General features: G+C 32.3%; 1 protein-coding gene and 1 long non-coding RNA gene across 14 annotated transcripts in view; one reads left to right on the plus strand and one right to left on the minus strand.

Moving 5' to 3' along the window:
* Positions 1–171: 171 nt before the first annotated feature.
* Positions 172–26,756, plus strand: LOC126864968 (uncharacterized). The gene is made up of 3 exons (XR_007689399.1): positions 172–316; positions 531–7,713; positions 25,781–26,756. It is a non-coding gene; the product is annotated as an uncharacterized LOC126864968 (long non-coding RNA).
* LOC126864956 (ecotropic viral integration site 5 ortholog) overlaps positions 1,906–26,843 on the minus strand; it is a 30,134-nt gene continuing 5,196 nt past the window's right edge. The window contains exons 1-13 of one of the 13 annotated variants that reach the window (XR_007689395.1): positions 25,924–26,043; positions 21,937–25,182; positions 18,857–19,137; positions 15,951–16,184; positions 14,530–14,793; positions 14,104–14,368; positions 13,588–13,950; positions 12,721–13,398; positions 12,105–12,587; positions 11,910–12,008; positions 7,709–7,864; positions 5,981–6,092; positions 1,906–3,623 (exon numbers count right to left, since the gene is read on the minus strand). Coding sequence is in view for 9 of the 13 variants with exons in the window: in XM_050616899.1 (XP_050472856.1) it covers positions 6,033–6,092; positions 7,709–7,864; positions 11,910–12,008; positions 12,105–12,587; positions 12,721–13,398; positions 13,588–13,950; positions 14,104–14,368; positions 14,530–14,793; positions 15,951–16,184; positions 18,857–18,921 (2,667 nt within the window). In the remaining 4 variants the exon portion in view is untranslated. Of the gene's footprint in view, positions 6,093–6,200; positions 7,865–9,181; positions 9,250–11,909; positions 12,009–12,104; positions 12,588–12,720; positions 13,399–13,587; positions 13,951–14,103; positions 14,369–14,529; positions 14,794–15,950; positions 16,185–16,253; positions 16,293–18,856; positions 19,138–21,936; positions 25,183–25,923; positions 26,070–26,843 lie in introns of those variants that run through there. The other 12 variants (XR_007689394.1, XR_007689397.1, XM_050616905.1 and 9 more) reach the window with 12 other exon arrangements.

A 26,843-nucleotide genomic window follows, 5' to 3' on the forward strand; every position in this document is an offset into this window, starting at 1 on the left:
CTCCGTTCTGTCCGTGGCTCCTGTCCCCCCAGCTGAAACCGGCGCTGCGCATGCGCAAGCGCCACACCCCACTGCCGTCGCCATATTTAATTGGTCCGCCACCCCTGCCCGGTCCGCGTGCCGCTCTTTCTCTTTCTTTGCCCTGATTCTACCTTTCTTTTTTCATCCAACTTCCCCTTTCAATCCCTCCTTCCCTCCCGCGAGAACCCCCATAAGCAGGCTTCGGCTTCCACTTCGTCGTGGTTAGTCTCGCCTGGCAACACTGCCGCCACCGCCACCTCAAGAGGGCCGAACAAACTCGCAACTATGTATTTAGGTACCCTGCACGAATTATCAAATACATACATTGTCATAACAATATTCTATTTCTATTCATCGAATTTTGTATCGAAATTTTTGTTTGCTTTTACGAAATATATATCGTATGGATTAATCGTTATACTCATATAAATAGCACTCTCTCTCCTCTCATCAATAAGTTGTATTTTTGTTTCAAATATTCCAAAGTTTAGAATTTATATTATTTATAGCGCTTGTTTCAACGCTCCCCGCTCCCCCGAGAGAGAGGTTATATGAGGGAAGGGCTCTATAATGTTCTAGTTTCGGTCCTGGACCAACCCAGCCAACCGCTCTTCTCATTCGCACAGAATCGGCAACGTCGCATCAGATCGGCGTAACAACGAACCCCTTTTCACGGATTACTTTTTTCCACTCTCTGGCCGATAGACTCCATTTGGAAAACTACCTGCCACAACTAGCGCCGCCCATGAACGCAAATTCTCCCTGGTCCTTGGTTCTTTGCTTTTGTCTTTGCGTTCGCTCGTTTTATCTCTGTCTCTCTCTCTCTCTCTTTTTCACACTCTCCCTCACATGTTTTTCTCAGCGTTCTCTCTCCTTTTCATCCTTCTTGCTCCTTCCGAATATCGTATCGAGATTGTTAAGTCTGTAAGCGGGATTATACCTTTCCTGTGGGTTACCGCTTCGCTTAGGGACCATCAATAGGTATAAGGAGACGACCGAGTCCCCTTGTCTCGAGGCGCGAATTAATGATCGAAGGGTAAGAACTGAAGTTCGAAGCGATTTCGATTATCGACCAACCGGAAAAAAGATAAATAGATACTAAATGTGGAATAAAGGATACATAAATACTATATAAAAGATTATATTTGCGGTGGCTACAAAAAGTATATATTTGTATATTCCATTAAAGCGTTTCTTTATTAGGTTCTACATTTCATTTCCATACTATCAAATTTTTGTAATCATGTGAAAGTTACCATTAAATGATACAAAATGTGTTACAGTCGGATCTAGTTAATTAGTATATGAAAATGAAATAATAAATACAGTGGTGTACAAATACTTTTGGTAGCTACTGTAATTTTTATATTTTTAAATAAAATTTCGTGGATAATTTCAAGATGTTCGTAATTAATTTTTATTGTTATATATTATACGGTGTTTCAGCAAACGCGGTACGATCGAAAAGCATATGGTTCTACGAAAAAAATGATAAAATAAATAAAAAATGTAGAATAAAATTTTACTGTCCCTCTGTTTTCTAGAAAATAGAGTTTGAATGTATTGAACTATGAATTGAATACACGCGTACTTGACCAGTTTTCGATTTAATTTTCTCAGAACCAAAGCATCCTGTGAAATAATTTTATTCTACATTTTCAACTTATTATTTCCCCTTGCCAAATGTACCATGATTACTGTGATACTCTGTATATATGTCACTCGTTATATATGAACATCTTGTAACGATCCACAAAGTATTGTTTAGAAAGATAAAAATCAAATATAAATTTTTGGAACATGAAAACAAACCATTTTTCAATACTATGGAATTTTCTTTAAATAGTTTGATGTTTGAACACCAAAGGGAAGAAAACTACAGCATTAAAAGTGAATAAAAATTTATTTACTCCTGATGTTATAATATTCCCCACAATGTTCGTGACAAATTCATATCGTTGTTCGTAGTGTGCGCGTTATCTGTCCAAAAACCTTGTATACAACAGGAAAATCACTAACAAATGATTCGTTAACGAACGCTCGTTCTAGAAATACAGTTTAAATGCGCAGAATACGTACAGTTCATATATAGTTACTTCGAAATGATCCGTAACAAGATATCGAGGTATATTCAGACAGAGACTCGTTGCATTGTGTAAAACGTTGAATGAATATAATATCTGAAGAGTTTCACGATAGTTTCTTAAAGTACAAACGTGTAGAAAAGGATGAATAATGTTAGTAAGACATATATTAGTCACTCGCATACTTTCGATAACGATAAGAAATAAGTTCTGTACGTCCTTTAGTACTATTTTCTTTCTCGACTGAAGTTGGCGCTATCGATGGTGAAAGTTAATCCAATATTGATACTGATCGATAAATATCTACGAATACTGATCGATGATAGCCGATATATTTCCCGGTAAATTTATATTTATATAATTATTTATATTATTATTATTATTGTTAGAAGAGTTATGACTGAGATTGTTATTAAAATTTAACTAAGAATAATTATTAAAAAATATGGTCAAAGAATTCTTTCTAAACCTCAAATTGAAAGTATACAATATGTATTGTAAATATATAAAATAGAGATTAATTTTTATTAAAACCAGTACAATCACGATTTACAAAAGAATCATTTTAAAAATTGCACAAGTGATTTCTAATAATAAGAGCTTTTAAAAAATATAACAGACTAATAATGACTGTACATAGTTTTAGTATAAAGGCAATAAATAGACAATGTTTAAAAATCAAACGATACCTGGGAAAATATTTGCCATCATAATAAATACTGATTACTATAGCGGCATTATTTAAGATAGTTTTATTGAACGCAAATAAGTTATATGATTCATAATAAACAGAAGTATTTATGTGAAAACTGTACAAATAACTGCTACATAAATATAGCAATCGTTTATAAGTATAAATAAAACAATTCTCTGTACCAAACTTTTTTTTTTTTTCAAGAAAATACTCGAGAGTGTACAAGAGATTGCTTCGTGTTAAACTCGATCAGTATTTTTGAAAAGCGCTAAAAAATCCGATTAAAAAATCGAATAAATAAATAATTTCTCTTTTCGATAAAAGCAACAGATCAAACTATTTTTTTTTTAAATGCATTTACTGGTCAATTGTTTAAAATAACAAATACTAAAGTACACACGTACATATACATATATCACAATTCTACATTTTTTTAATAAAAGAGCTGTAGCTAAATCGTATTAATTTATATAATTTTTTTTTTTTTTTGGATTTTCACGATTTTCCAGTTAAATACAACTAATCATTATTTTTCTCCTATCATTTGATATCGTTATTCTCTTTCATTAGTTGTTAGAACAAGCTTAAAATTAAGAAAATGCAGTACTCTGCGTAAAAATTGATTTTCAGATAATCGCACACCTATATTCGCAAAAGCGACGTGAGAGAATTTTGGATATTTTCTAATGGACACTTCTCTTTAGCCATTTATATGGTTTAATCCACTCGGTTTCGAATATCAGGCAGTATCGAAATTATTCCTATTTACTCTCCTTATTTTTAATAGACGAAAGAAACATGTTTCGATTTCTCTGGCGAAATATCTGAAAAGACGAGAAACTAAGCCTTTCTTAGTAATAAATTATTGAGCTTGTGCCATTAAGCATTGCCTTAGCGTATTTCTATGATTTGTTTAAAATTAAGTATAGACTTCTACGGAATGATTTTTCGTCTCTTACAGAAACGTTTTCCCTTCTCGTGAATTGTGTAAAAGCGACACAACATACTGACTTGTTCGTGATTTGCTGGAAAATACCGAATTGCTACAGGGGATCCATCATTCTCACAATACAAATATTCCTCAAAGATTAGAAAAATTTAATCGAAAAATTTCCTCCTTAAAAGTATTCCTTAAAAAGCGATCTATGAAAAAATCACAATGTTAAAAATGTTTAAAAACCGAATTCAAAGACTGATTTATTCAAGTATTCCTTATATATTATAAAATAACAAAATTTAGAAATCGTAGCAAAAATTACAAAAGTTTCGTAAATATAAATTACTATGTATATGTATTGAAATCTTATATGAGGAGTACAGGAGAGAAACATTTGTTACGAGGAAACAGTTTTAAAATTCAGTACAATGTCAATCGCTTTCATGTTAACAGAACTATCTCTTTTATTTGATTGTGAAGCTACACATGTGTATTTTCATGCTCTTTAAAATTTTCCTCATCATGATATTAAAACATTGCATGTCTTGATAATTAATATTATTTTTAAACCTAACAAGTTATTTAATTACATTGTTGTTTAATCGTAAAATGATATGAAAGTCAGAGGATCAACAAAAATGTACTTATTATGTTTGTCTCCTATGATCTTCATATACAGAATACATCACAGGAATCCCCATAACAAATCAATAAATACATATATATTTAAATACAGTAGACAATTGCGATAAAATAATTTTAGACTTGATTTTTAAATTACAATAGCTGGAAAGCGAGTGAAAATGTGAGTTTCGAGTGGCAAATAGAATTTTTACTTGCTGCAGAGTAAAGATCATCCACGTTGTAAAAGTCTAAATATCGAGCCCTCCTTTTTGATTAGCAGATTTACTCAACATTAATAATTTACTCGATTAATAAGATTTTATGATATCGCAAAGGTTACATGCAATTTCCTTTCTGATCAAACGTGCACGAAAGCAGAAAGTCTCGTTTTTTTTTGAGAGAATTCTTGTGTTCGGTGCGTTCACGATCGATTTTTATAATCCTGGTGCCAATTATTCGTGACAAAACGAAATTATGTACAGTACAATTTAGGCCAAAGCGAGAAACTGTGGACGCGTTTAACCCTTAACGTTCCAGTGTTATTTATAATAAAATTCGTTATTAATAAATTAATTAAAAATTGATATTTAGTTAAAAAAGATTAATATAGGTACAGTAAATAAAATTGCCATCGACTTTAAGAACACAATTTTCGTTATAAAAATTGTAAATTATATACCTCATAAATTTTTTATTTCTAGAAATTGATAAAAATCTTTAATGATTATTCTAATAAAAGTAATCTGTAGATAAAAATACAGACGATACGTAAAACGATTTAAAATGAATATTCATGTACGACGGTTAATTAGAATCAATCTCAAACATACATTTCTAGAAATTGATAACAAATATTAATGATTATTCTAATAAAAGTAATCTGTAGATAAAAATACAGACGATACGTAAAACGATTTAAAATGAATATTCATGAACGACGGTTAATTAGAATCAATATCAAACATACATTTCTCAACTTTTAAATATACTAATTACTAAGTATTGCTTCTTCCCAATCTCTAGTTTGTTATCTCTTTATGAGTAATAAAACTTTTGCCAAGTTCATGCATACTTTAAGTTTATAAATATTATATCACTGAAGATATTTTTGTGTATCAAAATCTAGTTAAAAGAATAATCGATAATAAAATTGCCTATTTACACTGCCCCATAAAATCATTTTTCAATATATATACTTTTTAATAACACTCTTCTGAAGATACGTTAATGAACGTAAATAAAGATTGCACTTGTCGAATGAAAAGAGTAAAAAAAAGAGAAGAAAAAAGGAAAAAGAGACAAAGCGATAAAACGAAACCGAAATGGCTGAAAATTATGTATTGTGTATCATTATGGAACGATAAGAAAAGTTGCTCTCTTTATCGATCAGCTGCTCCCTTTATCTTAAAAGTAAATACGTTTAGGCTATTTACTTGAATTCTTAAACCGTCTGAAAACACGTACAATCATTGCAGGAACGAGAATGGATCGTTAAGGGTTCGATTAAGCTGAAAATAAACCGAAAAAAGAAATGAACAAAAAAAAAAAAAAAACAAATCCATGAATAAAAAAAATTTGAGATAAAAGCAGTTTGACGTTCTGATTTGCGCAACTACTTACGTTGGAAGTAATTATCACGTCCTCGCTATAAGGAACGAGCTATCCGGGCTATTTAAGTTTTACAACTGTACTCCCGATTATCTCGTTCGGTTTCACTTTCACTTTCAATAATCTGCAATTAGTAAATTGATTTAAAGAACACCGATTCACCCTTCACCGATCAGCAGCTGCTTAGATCCAATTTTAACGAAATTACGAATCTTTTATAGCGCCTACTTACCCCTCTCTATCTAATCAAGATCATCTTTCTTTTCTAATCTTGTTTAATGTGAATGTTTGTGTATGTGTACATAATACTGTGAAAAAATCCCAAATTATCTACGTTACTGTTACTTTAGTTACTATAATAAAAAAGGTTTTGTATATGTTATTATATGGAAAGGAATTGTTCAATATTTTATTCAAGATGCTGTCTTTTCTGATTCATAAATTTTTTAAAAATTTTGCAATTTCGCTGTTCCAAATACTATCAAATATTTATGGCATTATAAAAACATGATTTACGAATAAAATATTAATGACTTAAAAATATTAATTACTTAAAGATAGATATTAACTTTCTAGGTATAACAATAGTATTAAAATAATGCCAACCATACCTTCAATCACTTTTGAAAAGCAAAATGTAAAAACTAGAAAAATAACCTAAGATTTTTGCACAGTACTGTATTTTAATTGTGTGCGCAAGTTTTCCACTCAATAGTTGGACCGTTTGAAATTAACCTCGTGTCGTTTCTTTACTACTTTTAGCGTATTATAAATACGCGAATGTACGCGAGAAGAATACTGATGAATCCAAAGAGTATTTGGTATACTTTATTTACTCATATATGTATGTGTTTTGTTTTATTGTTTCGTTTTCCTATAATATTCTACAAACCGGAGTAATACGCTACTGCGACTTGTTAATGAGACTCTAAGTATTCCGTCGCATCAGGAAAAACGCGTTTTTTTCTTTTTTTTATCAATTTTCTTTTTTTCCTTTTGACTCTTAGTCTTTTGTATAAGACTCCGATTTCCCCGTCGCCGGATTTCATTCTATTCAATATACAATTCCTTAAATGGAATTACATTTGGTTTAAATTACAAAAAATACACAGAATGCGTAATACGTATAAAAACGTGTCGTTTATGCGTCACATAGTTATATTTAACCTATAGTATTCGTCGATTGTAAGCAGACTTCGAAATGCAATGAACTATCTATTATAAAAATTAATGGAATGAATTGAAGGTGGTTTCTGGTTTTGCGGAGACTCGTGATAAAATAATTAAAATTGTCAATGTTAATTGCAATGCTATTGAAACAAAATGTCTACGAGACATTGAGACACTCTAGACACCATTCTGTATTAAACGAACACATTTTACAAATACATACTACTTCGAAGTCTGATTGCAACGAATGATCGATCCGGGTCAGATAATTTTATATTGCGTTATTAATGACCGCCAGATTACACCTATTTTAATTACTACCATGTTGTTAATACATCACGAGCTATAGTGATATTACACGTAAACTAAAAACATAATATCGCTATTATTCCTATGTGTTCTCGATTTATAATATTCTATATGTGTGTTATAACTCGTCGTATTCTCTCTACAGCGAAAGCATGATCATGAAACGTAAAAGATCCCATCTGCTCTGACATATGGAATACTTCTGTGTGTGTTCGAACGACAATTAGCTGCCTAATGTCTGGTATGCATGGAATTCTATACCTCTGGTGAGTTCTGTGTAGTTGCATTGATATGATCCTGTAAACAAATTCTGAGATCCCGCTCGTCCAGCTCGCTTTCAGTGTCAACACTGAAACTTCTTACATTTTGCCCACCATTGCCTGTCCAACGTTGCTTCCAGCTTTCTAGCCTCATGACCTGTGACACACATTTAACATGCAGTAATATTTGTAAATTTCATTGAGAGGGAGTTTTATGAGATTTTGCAGATGTACATCATCATTTTCAAAAGGAATGTGCTTTATGCTTCCTTTTCTAAAAGTATTCCATTTGACATGGTTCAACTACTTTCTAGTTTGTTAGGCAAATGTGCATTGTAGTTTCTAGTTTATATGATTTGGTACTCTATTAATTATAACAATCACTCTGTTGAAAATTATTTCTAGGACAATTTTGTGAGATTACCATCTCTGGGTACTTCTTTTTCACAAAATAATGTAATTTTTATAATGTATGCAATCTTTATGAAATTTATTCAGATGCTTCTATTCTGATCTTTTCAATTTTTTTACTTTTTGAAGTCTTTCACGCCATTTTTTAAGGCGATAAAAGTTGCCTAAAATCAGATGATGATGTGTTTTAAAAGTTGCAACAAATAAATATAAATGATTAAGATTAGATGAACCAAATATGATTACCATGCATTTTATTTTTGTATGTTCGAAAATTCATTGAAAAAAATACAACAAAGAATAATAAAAAATTATCAAGTAGTTATTTTTACTAGAATTCTAAATGAAAATAATCTTATTCGATTGTGCATCTCTATGAATATAGCACAAATTTTTAACTGTTAAATTATCCTTAATATCCATTTCTTCTACTATATTTAATAAATTATTGATAGCATCAACTTTATGTTTCATATAAAGCACACAGAGTTGAAAATTGTGTGGAAAATTATAATGGATAGCATGCACTACTTAACACATTGATTAAGCAATGTGTTACATAAAGATATCTGTAATATTGCTTATAAATGTTCTTAAAGCATTTCACAAATGTCGTTCCTATTTCTTTCTACAATAAAAAACTTTATTTACACCTGTGATAAATTAGTGAAAAAAATGAAAGTAAAGCAAGCAGACACTAATTACAATGTGCAAGTTGCAAGCATATATCAAACACAGTTAGTGAATTAAATCAGTGCTTTGTTAGATGTGCAATTGTAAGTCAGCACAAGAAAACAATGTAATGGGGAATTATATGTGTATGTGTAGATGAATGAAAAGTCCAAGGAGATATTAGGACAAGATCGAAATTCATTTTAATGTTTTTCTGAGTCTCATAGCACTTTATTATAGACAAGGATAAATTGTCCTGTAGTTTAATATAGCAAGTAATTATCTCATAAAATATATGTACAAAACTATATGGAAAGAAAATACAGTTTTTTGATATAGTACACACTGTCATCATGCTACAAACATGAAATGGAAAGAAAATAATGCTTACGGATGGGTAAAGACTTACTCGAGCCAGCGCCAAGGCTCAGTCTCCGGGCTGGTGATTGGCGTAGGGAACTAAGGAGACAGAGATAACACAGCAATAGAGGGTTAGTTTTACAAGACCATTAATTTCTTTGTGTTAATGATTGGTACCTTTACACAATAAGAATTCCATTCATATTTATATTCACATTAAAATCAACTTCAATTGATACTATATCTCTCTACATGAATGATTGTTTTTGCTTGATATATCTTTTTAATAGCATATATATTGCAATGCATTTCTGCTGAATGTCTAATTAAGAAAAGGTGTAAAAATAAATGAGATATCTTTGAAGGTGTATCTTCGAAATCATACTTTCTGCATGTTTTTTTCAATTAAAATTACTTGTAGAATTAGAACCAATTGTTACTCCGTGCTGTGCTAGCTCTCAATATCTAATACAATGTCCTTAAAGCACAATTAGTATTATAAATGGCAAGCTTGATTTATAATAGAGTGATTTTAATATGTGACTACACAAAACGCCTTAAATGTTAATGCTAAAACATTGAAAATTTGGTACTTATATCTATTTTAATGTCGTAAAAAAAGTTCATAATAAATTTTAGATAGAATATATTTTTTAGTTTTAAAATCTTGTAATTAATTTATTGCAAATTTTCAATGTACAATACAATTAAAACATAAATATTTTATTCAAATACATACTTTATTATATTATGATGCCCTCAAAGATATAAATTTTAATTTAGTTACGATGATGATTAGTTTATTTTCATAAATGCAAAAAATAACATTAACTGAGCGGCTATCGTAACCACGATTAAGTTTAGAAGCGATTCGACATTTATTACTTATATTTTGCATTGCAGCAGAGACATAACAAGCTGTGAATGCACCTCAAAGCTTTTACATGTCAAGAATTTCTCTCATGACTTAGAAAATTCACACAAATTATGTGAACAGAAAATTCACACAAAATCAGGAGAGGATTAAAACAACCACAGATGTACTTTTGATGATGAAAGCACAATGAATTCTTAATGTGTACAGGTACCTCTGAAGGAACATGTTATCTGTTTAATATGAAAAATATGAGAAAAGCTATATTTTATCATAACAGTTAATTGTTAATTACAAATATGAAAAATATGTGTCACATAGTTAGTATTCACTTGATTAATTTTGGAAATATTATAAAACGTTTATCTCGGTATTAATTAATTAATATCATAGTCAATAATGTTAATAAAATTTCATATTAATTTTAATATTACACCTACAAGCAGAAAGAAAAATATTCTGGAACGAAAATTGTAATTAAACTTTTTATAGCACATGATTTTATCAATAAAAAAAAGTTGTTTATCAGCGTGACGATTAGCATTACATTGCAGTAAGAGGTGCAATTTGGTGCATAATTTTGTGAGTCACAATAACATGAAAGCATAAATTACATCCTCGCTTATGTTATATATTATAACGATTGACGTAATATTGTGCACCCAACAAATACAATTGATTTATATACATGTTTTTTCATATATCCTTCTTGTTGAAAGGATTTAGGACAGTCAGTTAGAACATTATTAGGAACACATCAATCCTTTGTATCACATCTCAATCCTTTGTGATATGTGAATTAACAGTGCAACAGAAAAGAGCAACAATAGTGTTAAACCCCCATAAATATGAGCTTCCAGATAGAGAAAAAATGTGTGTGTGAAAAACATGGGTACTTCACAAGATGGTGTTACAAAAAATGTGCATTATCACAGATATGTAAACATGATTTAAAAAAATTGTCACAGTGAATTGTATAAAATTCTCATGAAAAAACTTGAGCCATGATTTTTAAGTATCATTAGAATTGATGATTTTATGTAGAAAAATCCTAGAAACAAAAAATTTAATAAAATATCATCTCTATGCAAATAAAGTTTATTATTTTATCACGTAGAAATATTAAAAATACTAAAATCAGAAATAATTTGTTAGAAATGTTAAATGTATCAATGATTACGACAACTGTATAGAATTTATGTATATGATTATATGAAAACAGACGTATGAAAATGGACGAACTGAAACAAGAAATCAAGATCTTATAACAAGCTAACAACTCGAGTTACTTCTATATCCAAATGTACGATATGTTTTAATAGTTATGTAACTCTACAAGCTTTAAAATTTACTATGTTGCAGTCTAATAGCAAATTGAATAAAAATTAGACCTTAAACTACTGTAATAAGATCATAATTCTACATCTTTGTTAACTACCATCATTACTTCTACCATTGATACTTTGAACTTATAGTGTAGTTAATACGTTAAACAAAGAGATAAGATTCAACTTTAATCAAGGAAATTTAACAAGGATCATCGTCGATCATAAATATGTATAATAATTATACTTGTGCATAATTGAAAGCATTTGCAGCTATATTTTCAGTACTAAAATACTGTATGCTTCTTTGAGATTCACATGAATGGTTCTATTTTTAACTTAACATCGTTTAATGATAAATTTTATAGAAATAATAAAAATATCCTGAGCAAATTGAGCAATACATGCAAAAAATATAATACTAAGGCTAAATTTGGATCTTGCTCTAAATAACATTTTAACAATGTTTCTTCCATTCACCTCTTACTGCAGTTCTTTTTTCTTTTTTAATCAATGCTTTCATTAATGCAGCATGAATAAAGCAAAGAATTTTCACATACCTCAGCTTTTAATTCTGCAACTTTATCTTGCAATTCTCTGACTCTCTCACTGTCATCTAAATTATTTCTAAGCTCACCTTCCGCGTGCATCTCTTCGTTCTGTAAAAAATAGGGATAATCCATATTTGCTATATCTGTATGTAAATATTCATGTTGGGATAGTTAAAGAAATTAGTACAAATAAAAAAATAGTACTTTTAATTCAAGAAGAGATATTTTCTGGGTGAGTTCTGCCACTTGCTGCGCATGCTCTGCATCACGTATCCTAGCCATCATAGCTTCATCCTTCATCTTAGACTCCAGATCGGAATATTTATGTTGTTGCTCCCGTAGTTTGGCAGTAAGTTCCTTCTCCCTAGCTAAGGCAGCCTCTAATTCCTCTTTAATTAATTTCCCTCCTTCGTCTTGTCGACGAAGTTGATTCGTGGCAACTTGCACTTGAGTTTCAAGCTCCATGACCTTGAGTCTAAGCTCCTTCACTTCTGTCAAAGCTTCCATCTCTCGAATTCTGGTTGTCATTAAATCCTCTTCGAACTTTTGCACTTCATGTCCTCGGTTCTCCCAAAACAAAAGTTTCTTCGGCGTGGAATCGCTTGCAGGTTGATTCTGAGCGGAACGATGTTCTTGCAGATGCCTTTGCCAGGCACTGCTCAATTCCACTACTCTTTGCCGAAGATCCTAACAAATTTCTTATATTACGATAAGTTTATTAAATACATAATACATACTTTACAAATATTTGAGAACCTTAAGCGATTCTTTATAAATATAGAAAATTCACAACTTTTAACGTGCCAAAAAAATGAATTACCTTTAAAGAAAGATTAGCTTCTGCTTCTCTTAGTTTCACAGCAATCAGTTCTTCTTGTAAATGAGCAACAGAATTATCCGGCGTTGATTCACGCAACGTCTTTTTATCCTGTTCCAATTCTTGTATTCTTGCTCTAAGTTCCCTTATCGTCGCGTCGTTCTCTGCTTCGTGTAGTCGAACTCTTACCAATTCCTCTTGCAAACACTGTATCATTTCCTCTTTTTGTGACAATGCTTCCTGCTTTGACAAAATTTCATCCAAAGAGGATTGTTTCGATGTCACATTTTCTTCTAGCAGAAGCGACAATGATCTTAGTTCTTCGTGAGCTTGCTCAAGCTGATGACTGGTTTCAAGATGCGTGTGTCGAAGAGCTGCTAATTCTCTTTGTACAACGAAAGCAGTTTCCTCCTCTTCTGCTCGAGAAACTTGACCTCTGACTAATCTATCTGCCAACTCCGCAGACTCAGCTTCCAGAAGTTCAGTTCTTTGCCTAAGTAACCTATTTTCTGCTCTAAGCCTACGAAGTTCAACCATCTCCTCTTGCTCTTTCATTTTCAGCACAGTATAATCTTTCTCGAGTTTCTTCATTCTTTTCGGATTTATTTTCATACCATAGGCAAGATTCATGAGACCATCTGGATCTTTTTCGCCTCTTCCAGGTAGCTGTTTCTGAAAGAACTACACACGAAAAAACTGATAAATATTAATAAAATAATTAATAAACAAATCCACGTGTGGAGAAAACATTGTTTAATTATAAAGCCTGCGATACTTGACTTTTTTTTACGACTAAACGTAATATGTTCTGTACTTTTTTAAAGTTCTTATCTATGGGCAAGATGTTGGATTCTGATGATAAACAGTTACCTTCAACATGCCTTCCATGTCCAAGCTTAATAAATCTTCCTTGCCTAAATGCAACATGGCCAGTGCAACTTTGAAAATAATTTCCATGCCTTCGGACAGAAACACGTCAAAAATGCGGCAGGCCAGCGGTAGGCTGAGCGCTGTGGTAAAAAGCGTAAGAAACCAAGACGACGCGTACATTGACGTGTGAAAACCTTGAGCCGTAAAATGAGCGTGTAACTCGGGATGAGTGTCAGCAACTAAATGTTCTAGCTGATACATGCACACCCCTAATTCAGCCATACTCGGCTTGAACATGTCTCGCAAACGATACTCTTGCATAAGCGCTACCAGTACAGCGAAAGCTTCTTCTTCTGGCATTTGCTGTAACAAATTGATATACCTATTTAATTCTGATTGACTCAACAGAATTCATCCCATGTCTTCGTTTTTTTTTTTTTTTTTTTTTTTTTTCTTTAAAATAATTATTCTTATTCTTTTATAGCTCTCTAATCCCACTCAAATATTAAAGTGTACCTGCATAAGGAGTAATCCTACAATAAATCCCGAACCTTGACAGTATCCCACTTCACGATCATGAAGACTATACGCTTTCATAACGTTAAATAGACTCTCCTGACCAAGTCCGTCTTTCTCCTTAAAGAAATCATGCTCAGGATACGTTCTGGCTATATCCCTCCTGATTATCCTTTCGCATGCTGACGTAGCCTTGATATACTCAGCAAATTGCTTTTTCACAGGAGAGTCATGTGCACCACTTAATAGTTGCCAAACAATACCTCTGTAACGATGAACATGAATCAGTTGTCCACTCATTATAATATGTTTTTATCTTATAATTTTACTTCTTATTGATTCTTATTAAATTTAGGAGAGTACGTAGATCATCCAAAGATACTAATGAACTTGATAAATTTAAGTTTTTGCTAAAGAGTTGATTACCTAAAATGATGAGGTATTCCTTGACGTACTAATTCTTTGACGAACTCTTTCCTCTTCTTCCAATGATAATCCCAATCAGCGACGATGTGACCCCATAGGGTCCACGTATTCTCTTCACCATCAGCTGAATTGTGGCGTCGGGGTGCGGCATCGCTGTTTCCTCCGCTGCCCCCCGACGCCACGGACACCTGAGATGTGTCGGAACCTTTTCTACTGTGATTGCTTTGGAGCGAGTTCAACGACTTTGCATCCGATTCGATAAGCCTGTTATTAATTACATCAAACTCTTTAGACATGTACTTTACATTAATGCAATCTCGTTAAAACACTATTGAGTGGTAACATATGAGATATCTGATCATCTTGGTTGAAATAAAAATAAATATGAAATAAATTCATCTTTATTAGTAACAGTGGATGAATTAGATATAAATTAAATATGTTGATCAATTAGATTTCAATTTTAGTTAAATACAATTATCTTGCTAAATTCAATTAACTTGAATTTTTAAATCCAATTAACTTCGGACATTCATAAAAATTACTTATAAATATAGATGTATAATGGACTAATACGATCAAGTGGTGCTATAAAGTTTGAAGTTCTTTTTACTAACAAATGCCAGTTCTTTGTATAATTACTCTCAGCTAATAGAACATTACGGATAGGTAGTGTCATACAAAATTATACTTTCATATGTTACAACCCAAGACTATAATAAATATCCTAATTAATGCAAGAGTATATACATTCTTTTCTAAACGTGTGCTTAGTATCAGTTGAAATATAAAAATATAAGATAAACATAACTGTCAAATTAATACAAAAACAGACTATTCAGAATAATTAAAAGATTTCATATTAATGTGAATTCAATATCTACTTGTGTTCACCTATTATCGAGTTAAATAGAAACATACAACATTTCTTCTTTTCTAAATGCAAAGATGCGCGATTGAAAAGCTAGAAATTTAGAAAACACCGTCAATATATTCAGAGTAGCAACAAATATCTGTCCTTCCATTCACGTAAACCACTTTTTCCTTAAAAGTGTTTTCATTCACCTATTCGTTGAATCGAATAGAAACGCATACAATATATTTCCTCTTCTACATTTACTAAAAAATTGAACGCTTAGAAAAAAATTTAGAGTTTAGCATATTCCATTGTATTCAGAACAGCGCCAAATATTTATATTTCGATTTACATAAGCTATCTTTTATGTAGAAATGTTTTGATTCATCCCATTCAAGTTACACCTTCTCTCATTCACAATCAACTGATCGTGTATGGAATGATATTGAGTCACGTAACACAACATAATTGAACGTGTAAGCGGCAATGTATACGCAGTATCTAAAGCACGATTCGTTTGCACATGCAATGTCGATGTTGAACGTTAGTCAGCGCGACGATTCACCTATTGGCTTCCTCCAGCTTAGCTAATAGAGCCAGTTCGTCGGTGGGTATTTCCTGCGACGAGTTTATCCTCTCTTCCTCAGATGAGATCGGTGGTGTGCTCGGAAGTATCTTGCTGGCCTGATTGTTGTTCTGACCCGTCTGGTGTATCGTGGTGCATAAACACAACACACTCATCACCTGCGGTCCATAACGTGATAATCCTAATTGTCCGGCTGCCTGCTTCTCTTGACCCCTGTAAAATGATCGTTGTTTCGTGTCAGCATGTAAAGTGACGTAACAAAAATGTTATACATGTGCATACCTTCCACAGGCCAGTTACTGTTATCATTCTATGCCTGTTCTTTTGGAATATCATCAAAAAATATTATGACTTTATTAGTAAACTACCAATGTTTAGGCATTTATGGAGAATTATAAAGCGATTATATAAAGAAGTATAAATAAATAAAAATTTAGGTTCACACAGATGTGAATTTATAATACGTAAACATCCATAGTCTATTTATCATTAATGTGATTTTGTGTGTGTGAAAAGAATATTATTCTATACCTGGAACGATGTAATAATGATATATGATAAAACTTATATTTATTAATTTAGTTATATATAATTCAGTTGTTTTTAGAAATAAATGAAATTGTCGTCTCATTATTTAAATCATCCGCTGCTATGTTTCTCATTGGGAAGTGACAAAATTTTATTTTTAATGCAAAAATATGTACATGTTACTATTAACTGTGGTTTAAATGAAACAGATGTACATAAAATATAAATAAATGCAATGTCTACATAAGGAACAGAATATTATAGACAATATTCTATTTATTCAATTGAACAAGTTTTTTTGAGAACATTGCAATGTATCAAGTATACTTACGCGCATACTGAACTTCGAAGTAATGATATGATAAACCTTGGTGTACATACATATCTGTTTCTGTTCCTGCTTATACACTTACGAACGTCCTGGTTTATTATCTATTATTCTACCGGTTTATTATCGCGACATGTTGTTGGTATCTATCGGTTTATCGATTTTGGTCTCTCTACATATTACAGAAGCACATAACTCAAAGCACATACATCTATAAATCTACAAATCGATTTTCTCAAAAACGAAACCTTACTCGAAGAAATTTTACCTTTCATTTCCGATTTACATGTATATATAAAGAAAAAAAAAATACGATTGTTATAAAAGATATTATATTATCATTCACAGTTAATCTGAATTAATTAATAATTTCTACATTTTAATTTTATTTCTTAACATTACCGTTAGTCACTTTGCTTTTCTCTTATTTGCGCTTAATAAGACAGAACATGGAGTTACGCGCGAAAATTACAGTCGAAAAAGAAAAGCGTGTAATTTGAAATACTATTTTCTATTTTGGTATAATTATTCGTCTACGCAGTTAGAGAGATCGCCGATAAACCGTACGGTATACACCTCTCACCTTTTCGACGTGGAAATTAATTAACAAAAAAAGGATAAAAAGGAAAAGTGTGAAAACATCTCGTTAACGAGTCGGCCTTAACATCGATTTTATATTTTCTTGTATTAAATCGTTCGTCGTTAAATAAAATATCGTTTCACGCAAGATCAATGAGGTTCAAGTAGCGACGAATGGATTTCATAGACGTCCAATTAAAACTCCGACTCGTGTGTTTCTCAACTCCTTATTTTACGTATTTGTTATACGCGTATGTCTAAATATGAACGAATAACACGCTAAATAGAACAAACAGGGTTTTCGAGCAAGTTATACGAAGAAACGTAACAACAAGACAGATGATTTGCATTGCTAATATTTAGCAAGGAAAATAGATTACTTTATAAGTTGATACAATATTATGTCATTGTTTGAAAAAACAAAAAAAAAAAAGAAAAGAGAACATCCGGCAATGTAAAAAATATTCCGTGTCTCACAATTAATGCTTGTATTCATATTATGCTTTACATTGGAGGAAATGCTTTTCATACCAAGGAAAATAAATTACTCTATAAATTGATACAATATTATGTCATTGTTTGAAAAAAAAAAAGAAAAGAGAACATCCGGCAATGTAAAAAATATTCCGTGTCTCACAATTAATGTTTGTATTCATATTATGCTTTTCATTGGAGGAAATGCTTTTCATACCAAGGAAAATAAATTACTCTATAAATTGATACAATATTATGTCATTGTTTGAAAAAAAAAAAAAAAGAAAAGAGAACATCCGACAATGTAAAAAATATTCCGTGTCTCACAATTAATGTTTGTATTCATATTATGCTTTTCATTGGAGGAAATGCTTTTCATACCAAGGAAAATAAATTACTCTATAAATTGATACAATATTATGTCATTGTTTGAAAAAAAAAAAAAAGAAAAGAGAATATCCGGCAATGTAAAAAATATTCCGTGTCTCATAATTAATGTCCTAACATTTTTAATTCTTACGTAGCTATAAGGTACAAGATACAATACGACAAAAATTAGTCAAGATCATGCAAGACCGAACAATCAAACTTATACACGTTATTGTTACAATTGTATTTCAATGTACCCTGAGCATAATAAAATTCCAATAACAATTTCTAATTGTCATTCATCGTTATTTCATTGTTCAAGTCAGTTTGAAATTTTAATTGCAACTTTTTAGCTCGCATCAAATATCTTCAACGAGCCAACCTTGTCCATAATCTAAAGAATGTTGATGTTATTCAAATATTATGCGAGAAGGGTTACACAATTCGATTTTTAAATTAAAAACACCATTTCTCTGAATTTCGCGTTTTATCTCTAACATAGCATTATATATGTAACGTAACAAGCATTATATATGTTTCACCTATGTCCTCTTTTAGAACGCGGTCCAACGTTCATTAAGAACTTCAATTAATGCAATCGTTCTACCTTTTCGTTGTTTTATTTCGTGTCCATCGCGCCGCCGCTGGTGCCAGCAAACCACGAAGAACCATCGAGAAATTTTCTCGTCTCACTCGCGTAACTTTCGATCGAAAAATCGACTTTTAGACACGCCACCTTCGATTTACCAAATTACTTTCCATCTTTCCGCGAAACGTTCGTCGCAGCGCACGATTTTCCAACCATTTCCCCCGGAACCATTTTACTCGCATTGTTCAGAAGCATCTTTTTCTTGGAATAACTTTCTGCCCGAGTAGGTCGGCGAATTTCTACGGGGAAAAATTTATTCTACGTACTTTTCGACGTTAATTACGATAAACCTTTTTCGGTTTACCGCAAGATCTTTCAAATTGAATTATACAGGGTGGTTGGTAACTGGTGGTACAAGCGGAAAGGGGGTGATTCTAGGCGAAAAAAGAAGTCGAAAATATAGAATAAAAAATTTTTTTTTTTTTAATTTTTCCATCGAGACAACGATCTACAGCGAGATCCGTTATAACGAGACGCGATAAAGTGCACGCGTACCGAGCGAAAATTCAAAGTCGATTTTCTCGGAAACAAAGCCTCGAACGAAAAATTGTTATTCTATATTTTCGACTTCTTTTTTCGCCTAGAATCACCCCCTTTCCGCTTGTACCGCCAATTACCAACCACCCTGTATATTAGGTTTTTGCTTGAAATGTAATCGCAAGAACAACACCTACTAAGAGATAACGGGAAAGATAATTATTGTGAAAATCTATCAAAATTGGCGGAGTTTTGCAAATTCGCAAAACAATGGAACTCGATAAAATTAAGAAACTTATTTTTATAAATAAGGATAGCAGTCGTGAGAATCTCGTGAACGAAAGTTTCTACGATTAGATTGAAACCGTAGAAAATTGTCAGAATACGAGAAATTAAACTTTCTTTTAAATTTCCTCCATTACTTTCCATCCTAGATAAAACGAATGCATTTTACTTGGAATCTGCAAAGCAATCCTACGAAATGACTCATGCAGCTGTCTAACGTTAATATGCTTCGCAACTTTATCCTTGAGACCGAAGTTTCTCTAGTCGATCGAAGAGTTTCACGGTTCCTTTCCCAACCAGGAAATCCTTTAGTTATTCCTATCAAACATTCGAATTAATTTTCCTCGAAATATTTCCCACTTTGGCTACCATAATTTATATCTCAACTACTCTTTCGTGTTCGTTCGACAACTTCTCTTGGAATAACTGCAACTAATTTTTCACATTTCAACCATCACAATTCATATGTTTGCTCGTTTTTATTACCTGCAGCTTTCTTCGTGTACATTTATCGCTCAATATCTTTTCTAAAAACGACTGAAATTCATGTTTAAACTTTCGTGCCTCGAATTTTCCAGTCGAGTTCGAAGCGAGCGGACGCGCACGAACGACAAAAGGTCAAGAAGAAAGCCGAGCAATTAGCGCGTGCGAATGAATTAGCGAACAAATGCAACGCGCGAAACACTGCTGGCAATATGCCATACATCGGCTGCGAGATGGGATAATACGTGTTTCTCGGTATTCTGAATTACCGTGGAATTTCAAGCGTGTGCGAACATCTGCGCAAGCAGCAACCATATCGTTTAAATAGTTTCAATGATCGCTCGACAGTCGATTGGAAACGGTGTTACTAAATTAAATCCTATTGTATAATAAGTACGTCTCCGTGGTAAATTTTGGAATGAATGATAAACAATTGTACAACGAATAGTAGTAAATTAAATACGTGCTTGATCATCTATTAAATATACAGGGTGGTTGGTAACTGGTGGTACAAGCGGAAAGGGGGTGATTCTAGGCGAAAAAAGAAGTCGAAAATATAGAATAAAAATTTTTTAATAATAAAAAAATAAAATAAGTTAAGAGAGTATGCAGAATGAAATTTTAATTGATAAAAAATTGAACTTTGATGTCTTTCTAGAATGATACTTTGATGATGATTAGAATACGGATTTGTATGCGTGTATGAGAAGTTTGAAGACTCAAAAATACGGAGAATACACGCATTGAAATGTGTACTCATGCACATCGTTCTTTGAAGAGATGTAATTTTCCTCTATATTTTCTACAATTAATGTTTAAAATTTCATATACCTTGAGATATACTTCATATACCTAGTAAAGTTACAATGTAAGAATTTTATGTGAAAGATAATGTAAAACGATATATATGACTCTTCATAAGGACGTTTTTTAGAGCTTCATGAATGAAAAAAAATATGCATAAATGTATAAAACATCTAAAGTAGAAAACTTGTCATAAAATTAAATACACGAGACAAATCGCTAGTTATATTGATAAAAATATAAAATTGCATAAAAGTTTTACGATTAAAAGTGCAAGACAAATAAAAATAACAATCGTAAACCAAGTCTTTTTTCATAATCGAAGAGCTGAAAAATAAATTATTATTATTATTATAAAATTGCATAAAAATCCACTATCTACTGATGATTACAGATCAGAATAATTGCAAAAATAAACAATATATTACATATTTATACAGGGTGGTTGGTAACTGGTGGTACAAGCGGAAAGGGGGTGATTCTAGGCGAAAAAAGAAGTCGAAAATATACAATAACAATTTTTCGTTCGAGGCTTTGTTTCCGAGAAAATCGACTTTGAATTTTCGCTCGGTACGCGTGCACTTTATCGCGTCTCGTTATAACGGATCTCACTGTAGATCGTTGTCTCGATGGAAAAATTAAAAAAAAAAATTTTTATTCTATATTTTCGACTTCGTACCACCAGTTACCAACCACCCTGTATATTTAATTAAATATTTAAGTAAACGTACAGTGGACTGTCGCAGGACACGATAAATAAATCTAACATATTGACACGCTATTTTCGACAATACAGTGTAAATTAAACTGATAGTATTACGAGTAAAAATAAATAATCCTTGAACGTGTAGCGTTTAATTTAACAAAGCACGAAATTCAAGTTAAGTATCTCAATGAAATTTAACAATAGTAACAGCCGAGTGAATTTTCTTTTTATATAATTTTCTGAAGATTATTTATGAATTTTATTTATGTATTGTACTATTTACCTGTTAATTAGTAGTTTTGATTTATAGAAGTAAAAGTGCTCTCGGACAATCGATAAATTTGTCATTTAATCAATAATCGTTGTATTTCAGGGTTCTCGATGAAAATAGTCAATTTGTCAATAGATATTAACGATACATATTGATCCTCTTAGTGAAGAACCTTGAAAATACATATTGGTAGTCTGAGGATACGTTAAAACGTGTCAGAAATAGAGAGCAGAAAAGAGAATTGTAATCGTAATAAGTAGAAACATTCTTCTTCTTTTATTTTTTTTTTCCGTGTTTTCCTAAAGAGGTAAGCGAACACTGAGTCATTTATCGGAAGTATAGTACCATACAAAAGGCTGCTTTCATATGCTAATGAGAAGGAAGACCAATATGTTTTCATATCTTACATTGAAATTAACGCAAATTAGAATGATGGATCGCGTAGAATTCATTACAGAACGTTACCACCGACATTGTCTATTCTTCCTCTTAATCACTTTATTCGCTACAAATTCCACGTAATTACATTCGAACACGTCACCATTCTGAATAAATATTATTTTGATCAAGTATTACTTTAATCATGTTAATTCCAATATCTTTCAAAATTCCCATATTTATTATTCTCGCGCAGCTTTTACGATATTGAAACTTCAAATAGACAAAGAGAACGATGTACGTAAACGCATTGTATCCCTTAGGTTGCTTTTATTTTCAACTTATTTTATCGCAACTTTGCTAATTTATCTCGCGTTGTAAATGCCTTGCAATATAAAAAAATCAAATAAAGTAGAATTCGTTGAAATTTCCCAATAAATGTACCGAATAACAGCCCTGTATAATAATACATTTACAATAATAAATCAATGAAAAATTAACCAGTAATAAATATAGACACTGAGAAATATTAACGAATCTAAAACTATTTGCACAATTCGTGCTTCTATCGGCCATTGTATAATCACAGATATATAATATTTGTAACTCGTGTATAAGCATTTTTTACAGTTATAATGTAAAGACTATTCGTTAAATTAATTCTAAACTCTCTGAGAATAGAAGCAAGGTAAAATCGCGTGATCACCGACCCATGGTTCCCACCCACGTTCCGTTTCGTTTTCACTCGCAAAAGTGTAACAACTAATTGTAGGTGTGACAGAACTTTTTGATCGCGTATCTGACTATCTCACGTTCCACATTCGTGTTAGAGACACATAATATCTAGCTGTTTAGGCACGACAAGTGTCTCTGATAATGTATATTGTTCGTAATTATTCAAAAGATAGCGATTTTCAGTATACAGCATGGTAAGCTTATCGTTAATAACAATATTTGCCCAAACCGTACGATACGTATTTGGTATTGTAGTACATATGTATGTCTATTGATAAGAGAACGAATATTTTATTCGACGAAATGGTCACGAAACTGGAATTTAATTTCAAGGAAAAAAAAAAAAGACACGTTTGCAGAAACATTGTATAATTTCGTTTGAACGTCTAGATTTAATTAATAACGCATTCACCATCGCAATATATCGAAATAAAGAGGAATATATATGCTCGTAAATGTGTATTAATATTTGCTATTAATATCGAATTTATTGTAATTTTAGCGTTAATATCAACAACGAAATTTAACGTAAATCTAACTTGGTCATTTACATCCTGAACTACGTACGTCATTTTTATCTTTCTCGTTGCTTTCTTTCTTCGAAATATCCCAAAACTTTTCGACTAACACGTGTGCTACATATAAATAGTTTTTGCAAAAAAAAGAAAGTTTAAATAGTATTTATAAAAATAGTTTTCACAAGAAAAGTATATGGAAAGAATAAGAAAGTATTATTTCTAAGAATCATCAAGGACATCGGCATATTTGGTTCACGACAACGTCTTAATGAAAATGGATGCTTTAAATCGCACAAAGGGCTATGCCATAGGAAAACCTATGTGTACGTTACAGTCGTATTGCAAGCTGTGCGATTAACAAGACACAATTTATATCAGACATTAGACGATCGATCGCGTTTCACTTTGTTAAACGACCTGACAATGTAGACCCAGTGTAAAGATTCTCCGTGTTTTATATACGGCACGTATAGAGTTCTGCAGTCACTTTTCTGCCCGATATACAATGGAATAAAGCGACGATTCGAATATACCGTAGAATCTACGAAGAAATCGCTTGTAACGAAAAAAACCTGTTTAGAATCGCTTCTGACTCGCTGTATATATCGCGGTGATGCGACTTTTATAAATATCGAGGCTCGATGATGCTCACAGTTACCAGCCTTTTGATCGACTCAAATTGTTCGAAAAATCAATAGTATTGTTCGAGCAGTACGATAAAATGTACAATTTTTAGATAAGTTAAAAATATTATTTTTAGTATTTCAATTGCGACATAAGGAACTGTATTCTTTCGTAAGTATGAAAGAAACTGCGATTAATAAGAAAGAAGCGAAAGACAGAATCTCAATCACGAAAGAGAAAGCAAACGTAAAACGTTCTGTTATTTCATCCCCAATACACCCTTCCTTCCAATCTTCAACCACTTTCTATCCATTATGTCGTATGTTGATATATCCCCTAACTCCAAATAAAAGCAGCAATAGTACATTAACCTAACGAACAGATAATCGTCCAAGGAACGATTACGTAAACTCTGAGATTCCACAGAAACGATCTCGCAGGGCTTCGTTAAATTCAATCCGTCTTCCACCTGAATAAAAGCAAACTTTTAAACTCTTCCGTTCTAAACCTTTACTGATCCTGCCTTTACTGATCTATTACACATACACGAGCGTAGAATACTCTTTACAAAACCTCTAAACAAAAATTCTAATACGTTGCTCTAACAGGCATAGAATTATCTAAAGTACGATTACGTAAATTGTAAAATCTTCTCTGTGAATTACTTTCCAAGTGTTCGACCGATTTAATCTCAGTAATCCCAAAGAAACTTTGAGATTGAAACTGGAGAAATTTCCATTGCTTTTGATCTATTATTATACAAACACCCTTTGTATCCCTTAATTCAAATGAGAATCCTTGGGGGAGATACCTGAAGATCGTTGTTCTACGATTTCGATTTGTTTCTACACGGGGAATCACCTCTTTTCCTATTACAGCACGATTTCCAAGTCACCGTGTATACAATCGTCTAAAACACGATTACGTAAATTCGAGAACTCGCTCCCCTTTAAAACGTCCCCTTTAAGACAACCATCGTCCTTTTCTTTCGTCTTCTTCCCTCCTATAATTAAATATAATAGCATTTGAAATAAAGAAGAGGAAAAAATACGTATTAATACGTTGACTGCCACGGTGGCCATCGGTGGCCCACGTTACTAAATTCTTTGGAATAATTAAGATAAGACCAATCAATCGTCAGCAACGTGAATTACTCGAATAACATTATGAGAAAGAAGTGAACGATATAGTATTTTCGAAAAATCAAATATTATCAAATCAAATGTATCGATGGCTTATTGCACAAAGATCGTACGTCCGCTTTTTGTGAAATTTGAATTTTTGTACGTGACAAATAATTCTTCGCTGTTTCATTGCGTCGTATAAAAATCACATCTATCTCGCAAATTTCTCAAAAATAATCTTTTTATTTATTCTACTTATATGTATATATATACACATACACAGAGAGAGATTTTCAAGAGCCACGATCCTGAACCGTAATATGACCTTTGTCATTTTACGTTCCTAAGAGGGATCAATGGACAATTTGCCGATCAATTTTACATCGCAGAACGTACTTATTTAATTATAAAATACCATCGAATTTGTAAAACCGTTTTTTCTCGAAAACGCTAAAATCGAACGTACATTATTTGCAGGGTAAACCATCGACATCTGTCGCCGCTGCCAGCACAGAGTATATGAAATTCGTACGACAGTCAACGTGTTGATAACGAAATAACAAAGAGAGTAATCGGAATGAAATAAACTAAAATCGTTCACTGCGACGAAACGACCGTACACGTCTAACCAGAAAAGACGAGGATCGAGATCAAGTGGCGTGACAGGTGTGGACGATTGCCTTAACCGGTAATATCACGATATCACACAGAGATAACGATTGGTCTCGAATGCAGTCGAGGCACGATTGTCCGACAAGGGGCGCCGGTTAATTGGCCAATCGATGGTGATTTTATCTCGTTCCCTTTTCCGATCAAACTGGCACAGTAGGATCGCTAAACACGTACTGGAAACGTATACGAAATGGTTTGAGGGTCGATGGAGCCCGCGCAGGCCAGGATGCTTCACATGCGCACCGACCTCTCTTTCTTCTTTCGTAACGAGAAAGTAAATAAAAGAACCTACGCGATTCCGCCGACGGAACGATAGCAAATTTTCTCTAGAAATATTACGAAGAAATGCGATATTGATTATGTTGATTTTTCAGGGACAAAGCCAGGCATTGGATCAGTCGAGATAATTAATCCTTCAGTTAAGTTACTTATTCCGTTCATTATTTCTAACTAAATTATTTTATTTAAGTATTTATTCCGTTGATTTCGGCAGGCCACGATATTATCATGTTTTTTTTTTTTTTTTTTTTTTTTTTTGTATTGCAGTTCAAAATTCCTCTCGCCATGGATTTACTTCTATTTTTATTTTATTTATTTATCTGTAACTCGGAGTAAAAAATTTACGAATTAATGAAACGTTGCAAGAAGATTGTTGGCTTCTTGTTTCTTATATTATATCACTGTTATATTAATTAGATTTTTCGATGAACTTATACACGGTGTAAATTTCGTCCGTGGTTTTGTAGAGAAAAATCTGACTTCGAATAAATTATGAAGATCACACTCGGTTGGTTAACAGTTAAGGTAGATGCATATTAGGACAAATTAGAGTTCTGATGAATCCAATACGTCGATGTGATCAAATATG

Source organism: Bombus huntii, chromosome 4 (genome assembly GCF_024542735.1).
Source record: "Bombus huntii isolate Logan2020A chromosome 4, iyBomHunt1.1, whole genome shotgun sequence".
In the NCBI taxonomy this organism is placed as follows: Eukaryota; Metazoa; Arthropoda; class Insecta; order Hymenoptera; family Apidae; genus Bombus; species Bombus huntii.